General features: G+C 44.1%; 1 protein-coding gene across 2 annotated transcripts in view; it reads left to right on the forward strand.

The window, feature by feature from the left end:
- Positions 1 to 220: 220 nt before the first annotated feature.
- SF1 (splicing factor 1) overlaps positions 221 to 15,979 on the forward strand; it is a 34,680-nt gene continuing 18,921 nt past the window's right edge. Inside the window, exons 1-4 of one of the 2 annotated variants that reach the window (XM_068261213.1) lie at positions 221 to 348; positions 2,612 to 2,737; positions 8,003 to 8,078; positions 14,519 to 14,671. In XM_068261213.1, the coding sequence (XP_068117314.1) occupies positions 345 to 348; positions 2,612 to 2,737; positions 8,003 to 8,078; positions 14,519 to 14,671 (359 nt within the window). In that variant the 5' untranslated portion in view covers positions 221 to 344. Of the gene's footprint in view, positions 349 to 2,611; positions 2,738 to 8,002; positions 8,079 to 14,518; positions 14,672 to 15,979 lie in introns of those variants that run through there. The other variant, XM_068261214.1, reaches the window with a different exon arrangement.

Consider the following 15,979-nt stretch of genomic DNA (forward strand, 5'->3'; position numbering starts at 1 on the left):
AAGATGGCGCCCGAGGCCCATCATCAGGCACGCGCGCCGCTCATCAGCATCTGCGCACTTCCAGTCCCCAAAAGGGGCGTATCGCAACGGACCAATCAGCTTACGTTTTTACATATTCCTCCCTCTCTACCCCCTAATTGCAGCGTGATTGGCAGGTCTCTCGTCCAGTCACAGAGCGCCTCATGCAGACGCTCCCGTAGTCGCATAGTAATGACGTGTCTTTTCCTGCTTGGTGGGCGGAGTGACGGAGTGGCTCTCAGGCCTTGCTGGCGGCGCATGCGCATACGTCTCAGGCAGCGACAGCAGGTGCGGTAGTGGCATTGTGAGGAAGGAAAGGCGGCTCCATGGGTAAGGAAGAGTGAGAGGGTTGCCTGTACTACAGTGTGTGTGAATGGGACAACCATGTATGTTTGTGCGACGGTGTAGGCCAATCTGCAGGGACACGCAACTAGTTGGGGATTGGGAGGGTGGCATGGTCTTTGATGTGGCCGGTTTTACTGAAGATTGCGTTAGGTAGTTATTTTTGGCCTACCTGCTCATTCATTGTTTGGTGACTGGTAGCCCAGCCTCATGCTGTGGCACATTTTTGTGGACACTTAAAATAAACCAGAGATGAACTATTATAAAGGATTTATGCATAAATGGGGCTTCCTCCAGCCCCCTCTGCATCGATTGCGCCTGCAATGTCTTCCTCTGCCTTCTCCTGGTCTCGGTAAAAGCTCCGGAGGTTTGGTGAGTCAGGGCGCACTGGGCATGCCCAGCTGTGCACATCGCTGTGCGCCTGTATCCTGGAGTGCAGGCGCAGAATGCTCCCAGCTGGGTGCAGCCGCACTGCATGCGCCAACTGACCTAGACTCGCCAAATTTACTGGGATTCTACTGGGACCAGGAGAAGGCGGAGGAAGATGTTGTAGTAGTGATTGATGTGGAGGAGGCCCCAGGGAGGTATAAGTCTTTTATAATAGTTCGTCTCTGGTACACTTTAACTGGAAAAAAAATGTCCTGCTATTTAACTGGAGATTCTGTCATAGACTTTCATTTTATTTTTCACACCCAACGCTGCATTTCGGTGCGTTGTGGTTTGATGCTCCCGGGAGAATTTAATCGTTGGGAGCCGGCGGTTTCCCATCGGGTGAATTAACAGCTACTGCCGCTGATTGCGTCATGCTGCAACATCCCGATGATGCGCTGCAGGTTATTCAACGTGTGCAGGAAAACAGCTCCTGCACGCGTTGTTCGATTTGAAAGAGCCCTAAGGGGGGAAGCAGGCGTGTATATGCAGCAGTCTTTATGTCCACCATGCCCCCCCTTTCTCCATTCCCCTCCTTTCTCTAGCAAATGCCCCCTGCAGCCGGAGCAATGCTTTTCAGCGCTGCTAAATTTGGGCGCAGCCAGCGCCGCCATAGACTATTCATCCAAGAAACAAGAAAGAGAGCGGGCACTGGTGCTCGTATCACCTTAAAAGCATTTATTGGTGGCAAATGGTAAAAGCAGAGGAGGCCCCCGATGGAGAGCGCTCCCCCCCCCCCCCCCCCTACCTGACAGCTGTTTCACAACATTGGTTGTCTCATCAGAGGTTTTGCGGGGGTGCAGAGAGGCCGCCATAGACTATAATGGGAATCGGTCTATAGCGGCGCTCGGTGATTAACGTTGACGCCGTCAGAAGACGGAGCCGAAGTTGCTTAAAAAAACGCAATAATTCGGCCTCCAGCAATCGCTGGAAGCCAAATTATATCATTCCCCCACTATCCATGGCGGCCTGGAGGGGGGAATAGTAATTAACACAGCCTGGACTTGTGCAGAAGCAGGACCAGCCATATACCGGCTGTATCCTGCGCCCAAGTCTACCGGCGCCGTTTTCATATGTATGCCCTGCAGCTACTTCTGGGCTGGGCATTAGTGTACTGGCCTGGCGGTATGAATCCGGGAGTGCTATGCGCACAACGCTCAGTCTCCATAGCTACCGGCCCCATGCCATTTAGCTTTCTTACATTGGGTTGCTAAACATTGCATTGTTCTACCTACTTTATTTTTTTAAAAGTTGTTTTTTGTGCGCCACCCAGTCACCCCTCATGCCCTCTCCATTGACCAGAACATGCTACACATGCATATGGTTCAGTATTCAAACTGTCACCATAACAGTCTATGTTCTATCACTAAGGGCAAGAATTAATGGTGCATCTTAAAGGGGGTTGTAACATCCAAAAATAAAAAATTGCCTAAAAAGGTTATGGGATGGACAGTAATCTGTAAAATAAGCAATAAATTAAAGGTAGCCATATGCCATACTGTCACTGTCAAGTGACAGGCAGCCTACAGGGCCAATTAGAGTGCAGGAATACTGTTCTTTGAAGCTACTGGTCCCGCCGGGCTATGGGCAGGTTCAGTGGAGCACTTGTTAAGTTAACAAGCCGATCATTAAAATAGCAATGAAGAGCGTAATTTTGCAGCGCACGCTATGACTGCATAGTGTGTGCTTATAATTATTAAGCACTGTAGTAATTGCGCTGCTGATACTTTGTGAATCAACCCCAATGTGTTTTGCTTCTGCTGATATATATTGTTAGGGAAATTTAGATTTACAAAAACTAACACAGATTCGTCATGTTCAGACTTCAGTCGTAAACGGAAGCGCAGTCGTTGGAATGATGAAACTCCGGATCAGAAGACTATTATTCCCGGAATGCCAACCGTAATACCCCCTGGGCTCAGCCGCGAGCAGGAGAGGGCATATATCGGTAATAGCCTTTTGTCATTTTGCATGCAATGTTAGCAGTTTTGCCATATTTTCACTGTTTATTATGAGCAAATGTTATTACTTTGCATTTTTGTCTTGTAAAAGAACTTTAGTGAGTAAATTGTTTACTTTTCACATAGGATACATAACATTTTTCTGTAAGCAGGAGAGTCAGTTTATGATAATGGTATTGCATTGAGTATAGAGCTCTTTTTTTTTTTTTTTTTTTTTTTTTTTTTTTATATGGTATAACAATGTGTTTGATTCTTGGTGTGTAAGTGAAAACTATTTTGATTGACACTGGTGAATTTATCACTGCTGTTCTGTAGTCTGGTGACTGCTGGAGTGAAATCTTAGCTTCCTCCTGCACAGTTCCTGACCAATGAGAAGTGAGCAGTTGATCATAATTCACCAGTAGAACGCATCATTTGTAGAAGGCTGGCACCAGAAATTACGCCACTAATCCTCTATTGATAAACTTACCATGATTAAATATCATGAGCACAATTAAGAATATAATTTGCAGTTATAGTACAGTTCTTGAAAAGGATGTAAAAACGCTTGCACCGTTGCATGTTTTCACACATTTTTCTTTTGTTCTGTAATGTATTTCCTTGCATGTCTTTGCACTACGTTCCCTTGCACATATAGAGCGTGATTCATCAATCTGCGCTGCTAAAGCAGCACAGCTTTACCACTTCCGTGCTAGTAGTCTCTGTCCCCTTAAGGACCAGAGACTGCTGGTACTGTAAACCGCCGCTTCCTGAAGAATCGCCGCACATGCCCGCCGGTCATGACGCTGCCCCATCGCCGCATGCACCTCTCTCTGCCGTCTCTATGACGGCAGAGTGCTGACAGCCGGTCAGGAGCCGCTTTCATTGCCTCCTGACGCTGTCTATTAATGGGAGCCAATGTGATTGGCTCTTGTGGTCAGGAGCCAATGAAAGCGGCTCCTGACCTGCCTTCACACCTCTGCTGTCTTACAGACGGTAGAGTGAGCGTATTGCGGTGGTTTCAGAGCGATGGTATCGGCGGGGAAGCTCTGTTCATCAGGACGTTGAATCTACGTCCAGTCAGAGCGGCAGCACCACCTGCTGGACGTAGATTTAAACTGTGTTGGTCCAGAAACTGAGGAGTGTGAGCTCAGTGAACGCTCCTTGTAACTAACAGCTACTCCACTTGTCGCCTTGAGCCCCGGCGGGTCCAGTGGCTTTCTAGGACATGATACTGGCGCTTTGCTTGTCGCTGGACAGGCAGCCGATTGGGCCAATCATTGTGCGGGGATCACATTAAAGCCACTGCACCAGTCGAGGCTCAAGGCGGGATGAGTGGAGCCGCAGTGAATTACGAGGAGGAGGAGCACGCATAAGTTACCAGCGCTCGCTATGCTGCACTACTGTAGCGGAGCGTGCACTGAACTTGCACTCCTCATTAAAGGGATCCTAAACTGAGAAGGATATGGATTTTTCCTTTTCAAATAATACCAGTTGCCTGACTCTCCTGCTGATCCTGTGTCTCTAATACAAGTAGCCACAGCCCCTCAACAAGCATACAGATCAGGTGCTCTGACTGAAGTCAGACTGGATTAGCTGCATGCTTGTTTCAGGTGTGTAATTCAACCACTACTGCAGCTAAAGAGATCAGCAGGACTGCCAGGAAACTGGTATTTTTAAAAGGAAACATCCATAGCCCTCTCAGTTTAGGTGCACTTTAACCACTTGCCGACCAGGGCTGTATTGGCTGATCTGTGCTGCGTGGGCTCTCCAGCCCGCAGCACAGATCAGTATTATGCCAGGGCGATCAGACTTCCCCCCCCCCCCCCCCCTTTTTTCCCCACTAGGGGGATGTCCTGCCGGGGGGGGGTCTGATCGCCGCCGGCCATCTGCGTTTTGCGGGGGGGGCTCCTCAAAGCCCCCCTCCGCAGCCATTTCCGCCCTCTGGCTCCTTACCTCCCTCCCTCTCTCTGTAATGCGCAGGACGGAGTTCCGTCCTGCGCATTGAAGGATAGGCTTCTGCCTATCAGATGCCGGCGATCCCCGGCCAATCAGAGGCCGGGGATCGCCGATCTGCCTTACGGCGCTGCTGCGCAGCAGCGCCGTATGATGTAAACAGCGGGGATTTCTTCCCCGCCTGTTTACATTTTGCCGGCGAGCCGCTATCGGCGGCTCTCCGGCTGTTCACGGAGACAGCCTCCGTGAACTGACATGGAAAGGCCGCTCGATCGAGCGGCCGTTTCCATGGTAACCCGCAGACGACCAGTTTACGCCGATCGGCGTTAGCTGGTCGTCAAGAGGTTAAGCTGCACTGCTTCAGATAAATCAAGCCAAAAGTTTTTTTTTTTCTTTACAGAGCAAAAAGAAAAAAACAAAACTGGTTAAACATATGCATAAAAGCATGCACAGTTTTAACACGTTGCCTATAAATTTACATATGTGAATGATTAATATTTTAGTCTACGGACTGTCTTATGCACACAGATTGCACACCATCTGTGGTGTGTTACTCCTGACAGTACATAGTGTGAAGGAGCCCTAAGGGTGCAATAAGTCTCAACCTAACAAGATTTGTGAAATGCAGAAATATACCATGCTCAATATTATCCACATATAAATAGCATTCATGAAATGGTCTCCTAGCCATATGGCGCTTGTCAGTGGGATACTTAGAGGCCCCTTTCCTCTAGGATGGTTGTGCAATTTCATGCACCTGCATTTGGAATCTCAACCCATTAAAATCAATAGGCTGCTTCTGAATTTACATGCGTGAATAAATTATGAAGCACTGCTTCAGAATTCTGGACAACGCTTCTGAATTCCCATAGCTGTGCATGGTACAGCTACTGGGATTTGGATGCATAATCGCAGTGCACATGCGCCTGTCTCAAAGATGGCCGGCACTAGTAGAAACCTGCCCTAAATCAATTTTAATAATCCAAGAAATATGATAAAGCAGACCTAAATCTAGAAGATCCTTTTCTTGTCCGCACTTCACACCTATATTCATGCAGATAGTATTGATAGTTGCCCTTTGCCGTGTTCCCCAATCCTATCCTCAAGGCCCACCAACAGTGCATGTTTTATAGAAATCCACAGAGGTAATCAGCTCTGCTGAGACACTAATTACCTTAGCTGTGTATGTTTGTGGTTTTCTGCAAAACCTGTACTTTTGGTGGGCCTTGAGGACAGGATTGGGGAACACTGCTTTATAGGATACCAGATGTGAATTAAGCTAGAGAATTGGGGGCAGCAGGCATATACTGTTACCTGCCCTGATGCCTATCGCTCCCCCATTCTCTCTGCCCTCGCAGTCTACCTAAATGCCCCTATGGCAGCCTCTCCGAGGTTGCTGGAGTCAGGCACTGCTGCGCTGGCCGGCCCTACAGTGGCCGGGAGTGCATACATTTGACGTCATGTGCATGACTTAGTGATGTCACATGCATGCGCAGAGCGCTTTTGGCCACGGGCACGCACTGTTAAGGATGCGCAGCCAGACCTGCGCAGTACATCCTGACTCTGGCGACCCGGAAGAGGCTGCCAGAGGGGCATTTAGGTAGACTGTGAGATCAGAGAGGAGAATGGAGGGAGCAGTAGGCATCAGGACTGGTAACAGTTTTATGCCTGCCCCCCTTCACAGTTCAAAACATATAGAAGTGATTACTGGCATAGCGCTAGTGTAAAGCTAATGCAGTGGTTGCAGGAGGGACTGTGCTGGGCCCTCTCGGGTACAGAAGCTCTTGTGTGGTCACAACCTCTGCATCCCCCAATGCTACCCCAGCGGCCTAATGGCGTAATCATTGTGTGGAATTTAGCCTAGTAGGTTTACATTGCACATTTTCTCTACGTAGATGGTTTAGTAAATAGTTTCTGGTGCTGGCATTTGTTAATGAAGTATTCTAATAAAACATTTTAATAATTTTTAGCTTGCACACGTGAATGTCAAACTTGCAGGACTGTGTAAATATGTTGAATTTTGCAATATTATTTATTTTTTAATAAGGTTTAGTATTGTTTTGCTGTGTTTTTAAAACCAGTTCTGCTCAATCATTTCACAGCTTAGTTTTAATGATTTTAACATTTTGTGTATAATTTGTAAATCACCCCTGGAGTTACGTTTTCTTTAACATAATTATAACATACCAATTTATTTGTCACCTTGTAGTTTTCAAAATGGTACTTGTCGAACGGTTAGCCTTTAATTCACATTAATATGGCCATTGTTTTTATTTAACATTCTAGATTCCTTTTTAAAATATAACATTTTGTGTCATGGGATGGGGGCACAACTTGGGTAAAAAGTAAAATTGAAATGGGAAATAAACAGATTTGTATCCCCTTGTAGTTTTTTGAGAGCTTTATTTGATATCTCCTTAGCGGCATCCATGCAAACTCTTCTCATTCATTTGCATAGAACTCAACTAAAAAAAAATAAATTCTTCCTGCTATGGGCATTAAGTGACATTGTGCCTCATCCATCCTCCCATCTCTACTGCTTATTCCACTAGGGTGTCCTGTTATGATTCATGGCTATAGACGGGTGGGAGGAAGAAACAGTTTCCGGTTTGAGATTTGTGTGACTGCATGCAGTGTCAGGTTTGCTATGTGAAGCTACGGCAACCTGCTATGGAGATATATCAAGTTTAAGCTCATTTGTAAGTACTAGAAACAAGCTACATGGGACTCTAGAAAGTTTTATAGCTTTGGTCTCATTTTTAAGGTTAATTTTAACATGCAGCTTCTGTAAATGTTCAGAGGTTCAGTATGTATCTAAAAGCATGCCAACAACCTGAATGTAGAAAAGCAGAGAAAGGGTTAAAGTTTAGTCTACTCCTGGAAGCAATCTCCTTCTAATTCTTACATTGCAAAATAACCTTATCTAGGTTTTTCCTTTTGAGGTCTTGGATTGGAATGGTGAACGGTGGTTTCATCTTCCATTTTCCTAGTTGCGTCCCGCTTTCAGGTTTTTAAATAATGGGGATAAGTTTTCCTTCCACAAATGGATGTTTACATTCCATCAGCCTTGGTTCCAGAGATGCCAGAAAACACTTGTCCATACCATACTCAGGTAACCTCTTTTAGATTGGAAACTAATACTGAGCGTGTAGCAAGGAAGAGACAGAAAAAAGATGTATCCTCCTAACGTTATTGACTTTTAATGTTATCCTGGTCAACTGTTTGCACAATGTTGTGGGTTAATTTTTATCTCCGTTTTGGGTTTGTAACAATTTTCTCCCATTCCTTTTTTTGTTTTCTAACCTGCTTTCTTCCAGTTCAACTGCAAATTGAGGATCTGACGCGCAAGCTTCGCACTGGAGACCTGGGAATACCCCCTAACCCAGAAGACAGGTTGGGAATGCCCCGACATTCGCTTGTAACACCAGACAGTAACAGTTTCATCTTCTCTTGGACTCGTAATGTCTTATGAAATGTGAATTATCACATGAAGAATTTTTTTTTTCACTTAGTGGAATTATCTTATACTTTCCAGACAAACAAAAATTTGCAAGAATAAGTTTATGATGTTTTGCATCATTGTTGATCTCGATGGGTCAGTCACTCGAGGTATTTTAGTTAGGACTCACTGAATTTTTGTATCTTTTGAGACTGTGAAGGGAATCTGCACTTCTCTCTAAAATGATTACATTTATAAGTGAACAGACTTTTGGAGCACCTATTTGCCTTAAATCCTTTGGATTTGAGCACCAGTTACATGACTGATGTCTTATTACCAAGGTGTGGCATGAGGGAAGATAACTGACAGGAACACAGATATAAAAAATCCAACATTAGATGTAGTCCTTCCCTTATGCATAAACTAAGGTATTCCTGGCTGTGACTGTTGGGGAGACTGTATAAGAATGAAATGAAACTTAGCGATCATAAACTGTTTTGGCCTCTAACCCTGCATGTAGGTAAAGGTCCACCTGAAAGCAAACCTTCAGTGGGCCAGTGCACACCAAAAACCTCTATCAGATCTGCAAAATGCTGAAGGTTTTTGAAGCAGATTTCCAGAGCGGTTCTAGGCGTGTTTTAGAGAGGTTTCCTAAACATGCCTAGCATTTTTTGGAGCGTTTTTCTGTAGCAGATTTCATATATTGTTACAGTAAGGCTGTTACTGAACAGCTTCTGTAACAAAAAGGTCTGGAAAACCGCTCTGATCTATCGTTTTTCAGAGCTGTTTTCCACTTTCCTATACTTTAACATTGAGGCAGAAGCACCTCCAGAAATCTAAAAAAATTCTGCAAGCCCCAAGTTTACGTTTGTGGAAAAAATGAACCGCTCTGGTGTAATAAATGTATACTTTATTTGTACTACACAGAGACATTCATTATCTCATAGGTTTATTTTTGCTTCAAGAGCTTTCCAAATCTTGTTCAATTGCAATTTGCATACTTCTGTGTGCAGATATGTGGGCCACTCAAGCAATAGTATCCAATAATACTCTTATTTTTGCGTATTTGGTAACTAACTCAAATTTACCTTCAGTATGAGCAGTTCCCCCACAGAAGTTTTATAAAAAGCCAACCTTTCTAGCTGTTTCTCCTCTAAATGTTTAATATATCATCCCTTTCAGAATTGCTCACATGGTAATTAAAGAATTGTTTGGGGAGTAGGGAAATTTCCACTAAATGACTTGTAGTTGCTGCAAACTTGGTTTCATTTAAAGTCACATTCCAAGAATTAAGCAGTGCTCCTGGCAAGTCCCAGTCCTTTATAGTAGATTACTAATAAAAATCTGGATAAAACTAATTTCTGCATTTACCATTCTTCTAATTAAAGCAAATCTGAAGCCACCCTGAAAAAGTTACATGCTCATCTATGTAGAGGTAAGGGTCTGGATTCTAGAGAGCCTGCCCAGAGTCAGTCCTCCTTCTGTGCTTTTGGTCCACTGCTGTATCCCCCAAAAGTCTGCACCTTCGGCACACCTTAGGTGTGTGTGTGTGTGTGTGTGTGTGTGTGTGTGTGTGTGTGTGTGTGTGTGTGTGTGTGTGTGTGTGTGTGTGTGTGTGTGTGTGTGTGTGTGTGTGTGTGTGTGTGTGTGTGTGTGTGTGTGTGTGTGTGTGTGTGTGTGTGTGTGTGTAGTATGGACCTGCTTCATTTTGGAGGGTCTCGTGAATGAGGGAGTATCCGAAGCCTTCTGACGGACTCTCAAAAGGTGTATTTAATCAGTTGGTCAAAAAACTTCCACAGGGGGACAATGGTGGACTGATGGCACAGAAAGAGGCCCAGGAAGACTGGGATCCAGAGACCTACTTCTACGTATGTGAATATCTAACCCCTGGGTTCACTTCAGTTGTATTTCAATGAAATCTGCCACATTACCCCTCTGCCTGATGCAAACTGCCAGTACTGTGTGAGCCCGATTGCCAGGACACTGTCCATTCTATGGTTGTCAATAAGACACTGAGGGACAGCCTGGATCATCTTCTCCCAGAATACACTGGGGTAGGTGGAAAGAACAAGTGGAACTAGATGTAATGCCATCCTTCTATAAAGAAAAGTGAAAGCATGTGGTTGGCAGCAATGGCCACTCCCAGGATACACTTCCTCTCAGGACTGGATGCTGTGGCATCTCTGCATCCAAAAGGGTTCAGGTGGCTGTGGTAAATGCAGGAAGATATATTCAGTTTCATAACTATTTTGGAGTGGATGGGAATGCAAGGAGCATCTTTTTTTAATTCCTGGAGTTGGGCATTAAATTATAATTCCGGCCTTAGATTTGTCACAAAAGAGCACAAATTACTTGTCTTTAAATTTGCTGACTTCATTTTGAAGCTTGCCATACACAACCTCCATAAGGCCAGAAACCCACTAGAAGCGACTTCTAATCGCTAGTGATTTGAAAAGGCTCTTGCTAATGCAATGCTAGAGGGGATTTTTATAGAATCGCGTCGCTCAAGTGGGTCAAACCCATAGCATTACATTAGCAAGAGCTTTTCAAATCAAAAAGCGCTCAGAAAATCGCTCCTAGTGGGTTTGTGGCCTAAACATGATTTTATACTGGCCACAGATGCAGCAGTCTGAGCGTTTTTGGGCCATCTCTGTTTAGCCCAAAAGATCAGATTATGTTCAGTCCATTTCAGGATCCCTGCACACTGCATGCGATTCCGATTTTTAATCGGTTTTTACATCCGATTTTTAATAGTCACTGAATGCTGCAGTTTTTCCTCTGTTTTCCCGTTGATTGCATTCAGGTAAAATCAGAATTGCAAATCGGAAACGGAATCGCAAAATTTGCAGTGTGTAGAGAGCTGTAGTGTGATGCAGAGCATCATGGTCTTAAAAAAGCTTGGACTGCCGCGTGCCCATCGTTAGATGTACATGAACACGAGTCGTCATTACAGCTTTGCTAATATTTAATGCATGTTTTTCTTTCTATAAAAATAAGGTTTAGATGTAAATGTTCTTGCAGGATATTAGTTTGTACAGTTTAGTGAAATGAGCATGATAGCAGATTCTCACCCACTGTCAGTTTAGATGCATGACTACCATGATGACAGCATATCATTCATGTGTATGGCTAGCTTCAGTCTAGAGATTTTTGCATTATTTTATTTAGCTCAGCATTTTGGCAAGTCACCCAGAAAAGAAAAATGCTTGGGATGTTCCTTAATGATTTTTGTGACACTGTTATGATCTATTGGTGGTAACGTAGCAGTAATATCACTGTGTTTACTTCAGAGATCTTTACTTCCCTCCATATGGGCAGGTGTCTGATGTAAACACAGTGCAACTTTACTGCTCATCCTATGTAACACCTCCCACTTTGTGCATAAAAAGATGAAGATCCAATGTGAGGTTCAGGCTGTTCTCTAAGCTGACATTTATCCTAGTTTTGGTTGACCTTTCTGTATGTGTAAGGGTGCTTCTACGTGCATCTTGCCGAAGCAGCATTTTAGTTGTTCTGCCCACCTGGATCATGCTGTCATACAGAAAAGATAGACGTAGTTTAGCATCATAAACAGACTGACAACCTGAAGTAGGTAAAGCACTCAGGCTTCAGCAAGATATAGCTCATGTAAAAGCACCCTTAATTAAACCTTAAATTAATACATTACCTGGTTGAAACAGTGATAGGCATAATATAACAAGTAAGACCAGCTCATGCTTATTTATGCATGCACGATTACGGCCTGGAAATTCTCAATTCTTACTAGTTCTGAGCCTTGGCATTTGATTTTTTTTTTTCCTCATACATGTTGTGATGTTCAGGGCACTTGGTATAAACCAAACAAATTTGTCTACAGCTATAAAATAGATATTTGCCAAGCCTTAAGATGGCCACACACGATTTGATAAAATGATCCAATTTTATGGCAATTCAATAAAAATGCATGCGATTCCCAAAAATGCATGCAACAGCGCGATGGCGCATTGTACTGCTGCGCAGCACATACGATGGGAACTGTAGAAGGGCCGTCTTTGGCCTTCTACTATTCTTGCCAGTTGTACACAATACATGCTGCCAAAATGCGCAGCACGCATAGTCTGAATGAAATTCCTAAGTGATCAACTTTATTGGGCAATCAACATCAGTGTGGTTGATCGGAAGATGCTCAACTAGTGGCCCACACACTACAAGCGATATCTTATGCGATTCAACTTCACTAATTGATCTGACCAATGTTGTGCCTCCATGCCCTCAATGCAAAAATCCATTCAGTGTTGATTGAATGAGTTGCAAATAATAGCTGATTCCTGCGCCATCGACGGTATCTTCCATCCTGCTCGATCGATTAGATTGGTCGATTCAACATACTGGCCACGTTTCATGCATGCACTCTATTCTCTCTCGATTCGATAACATAATTGAATGGTCGAGTGTACATCCAAATCGCTAGGCACGAATTCTTCTTCCACATGTGGTCTGTTGGCCCATGTAACCAGAAGAGCCCATCCTGCAGTCACAAGACATTTCTGGTGTTTGAAGGGAGCATGTGTGGGAGAGTAACTTGGAATAAAGTGAAATTCAGCTAAACTGAAGTAAAAATATTTGCATGTTGGTGCATTGCACATGTGGGATTTAGCATTTCCTGGCTCAGGATTAGTAACAATATGCTCATCTCTTAGTAATGTTGTCAGTTCTATTTCACACATACTGGTCTAGTGAAATTCTGCCTCTATGGAGTAAAGAAATCAATTTTTATCATGAAACACTGTAAAATTAAGATGTGGTTGCACATTTTAAAGTGTTTTGTGTCTGTCCTTATCACAGGCCCTCTTTAAAGTAGTAAAGGTTAATTCTGTCCTCATGGCTTCTTTTGCCAGTCACCTAAACCTGAAATTCTTAACCAATAACGTTTCTTTTTTTAACTAAAGTTTCTTTCAAATGTCTTCAGCAGCCCTTTGAGTCCTCAATACGACAAAGGCGCACTTTATGGGGATGGGGAGGGAAGTTACTTAAACCATTTTAACCTTACCCTGTTTTCTCTGCCTCCTTTTGTATATTGCCTGAAAAAAAACACAAAAAACAGGTAATAGGTTAACCTTTTTTCATTTTAACGGTCAACAGCTTTTGCTTTATGAAACAGGATATAACTGTTGTACCCCACTTAAATGAAGTTTGTTCGCAAAATGGTATCAATAACCCTAATGATTTCTTTTCTTGAAGCAGCCCTCAAATTTGATTATTCAGTCGATTTAATTAACCACATTTCAGACGTAACCTGATGATTTTCTTTCTAGTAGCTCAAGTGAGTTTCCCCATCGCCCTATTGTTTTTGCCCCTTTTCATCACAGTGGTGTGTTGTAGATGGGCCTAGTGGATAACATGTAGTGCTTTCCCAAGACTATTCCCTTCAAAGGATTTAACCTATTTCCTCTGAGCAGACCATCACAAGTGAACTGGAACCTGCTTTTGATCTTTCTAGCTTATTTCGCTCAGTCTAAAAGGACATATAGGAAGTGTAAATGAATCGGCTTATAGAATTTAGTGAAGTAATGTTTATGACCAACCTAGTCTCTCAAACTTTCTTGTACTACACCTCCCTCTGTGTATCCTCTAATAGGTAGTAGTCAGAAGGTAAATCCAGTAACACTTGTCTTAAAGAGAACCCGAGGTGTGTTTAAAGAATGTTATCTGCATACAGAGGCTGGATCTGCCTATACAGCCCAGCCTCTGTTGCTATCCCAAACCCCACTAAGGTCCCCCTGCACTCTGCAATCCCCCATAAATCACAGCCGTGCTGTGAGGCTGTGTTTACATCTGTAGTGTCAGTCTCAGCTGCTGCCCCGCCTCCTGCATAGCTCCGGTCCCTGCCCCCATCCCTTCCCTCCAATCAGCAGGGAGGGAAGGGATGCAGGCGGGGACTGGAGTTCTGCAGGAGGCGGGGAGAGCAGCAGACTGACACTATAGAGATAAACACAGCCAGCTCTGACAAGCTGTTTGTCAGCAGCATGGCTGTGATTTATGAGGGATTGCAGAGTGCAGGGGGACCTTAGGGGGGTTTGGGATAGCAACAGAGGCTGGGCTGTATAGGCAGATCCAGCCTCTGTATGCAGATAATGTTCTTCAAACCCACCTCGGGTTCTCTTTAAGTTTAATCTTCTGTCGAGCAATGAGGTTCTGTTTTAAGATTGAAGCCTCTTTCTAAAAACAAAAAGTTTAACGGTTCTTTCCATGCAGCTGATGTGACAGGAAAGCCAGTAGATAGCTGAGATCTGAAACTGTTATGTGCCATGTGTTAATCAGATGCTATACAGACTGCCAGGTAGATGTTTCCTGCCTCCAGATATCCTTGTTGCATTTTGTGCTTTCTGATACCTTGTAATCTCCACCCATACAGATCACCGTCTCCTGAGCCCATCTATAATAGTGAGGGGAAGCGTCTTAACACGCGCGAGTTCAGGACTCGGAAGAAATTGGAGGAGGAGCGACACAACCTTATCACAGAAATGGTGGGGTTGAATCCAGACTTCAAGCCTCCTGCTGATTACAAGTGAGTAGAAATCGGATCTGTCTCTTGGGCAACCTAGATGTATGGGTACCTTTTTTAGGTTTGTTCCCAAACTTGCAAAAATATCTGATTGGATTAGATGTGTGAGTGAGAAAGTCTGAATGGGATACTACTGAAGATCGTAAGTTGACCTTCATATTTCCTTCTTCAGCTGGTTTAAGCCCATAATACACTATATGGTTACACTAATAGTTGTCCTTTCTCATAGGGGACAGATAAAGCATAGTTTTTGCTAGTTTTATCTAGAATTTTTGTAGTATGAATACTACTTTTTTATATGTATTATTGGAGGATATCTCTTTTGTTGTCTGGAGGCTGTGAAGAAAGAGACCAACCCACTTGACCATTGACAATATGGGCCCTTTCTGGCTCCATAGGATTTAACTGTTTTTTTCTGGAGCGTTGATGATCCGCTAATCATATCTCACATGCTGAAAATTTGCTGATGAGGGCAGGCTTGGAGTGAAGGGTGAGGTCTTAAGGCCCATACACATGCAGAATTGATATTGCCTGACTAGGATCGGAACTTGATCCCACAGGCGACATCACTGGATCGAGGCTGCACAACTGACTGTGTTCTGTGGTAATGCTGGGAGGCTGAGGGTCACGGGGTAGATGTAACATCACGCGGCAGGTGGTGTGAGCGGCTTGATCGGGGGGGGGAATGCAGCTGAACAAGCATGCAGCAGTTCAGGTATTTCGGACTTTAAAGTCAAATCTGAGAAGACTAGCTGCATGCTTGTTTCTGGTGTTATTCGGATACTACTGCAGAGATATAGACCAGCAGGGCTGCCAGGCAACTGGTATTGATTAAAAGGAAATAAATATGGCAGCCTCCATATACCTCTTACTTCAGTTTCCCTTTAAATGTGTGTATGGGCCTTTAGATTACCAGAGAAGGGACTGATGAGTGAAAACTTTAAAAGGGGTTCTGTGATGTTCTAAAAACAAAGTGCCGCTTACTTGTACGTAGCACAGTAAGCTCCCGGAGATGCGAGCTGGAGCGAGGACATCACAGAACAAATACACTACTATCATGGTGTTTGGGTGTTCTCCTCCTCTCTCTGGTTTCTTTTGATAAACCTACTGGGCTGTTGGCTGTGCCCGTATTCAGTTCTAGGCTTGTGAGCCCCCTCTCATGGACAACGTTTGAAATGTTCTGTAAAAGGTATGGAAAATGTTGGTGCTGTATAACCTATTGCATGAAACAATGGCTGAGTGTACCCAAACTCCTCCCACTATCATATTATCACTCGTGAGGTAATAGGGGAAGAGCTGGAAAGGGGCACC

This window comes from Hyperolius riggenbachi, chromosome 11, assembly GCF_040937935.1.
Source record: "Hyperolius riggenbachi isolate aHypRig1 chromosome 11, aHypRig1.pri, whole genome shotgun sequence".
Lineage (NCBI taxonomy): Eukaryota > Metazoa > Chordata > Amphibia > Anura > Hyperoliidae > Hyperolius > Hyperolius riggenbachi.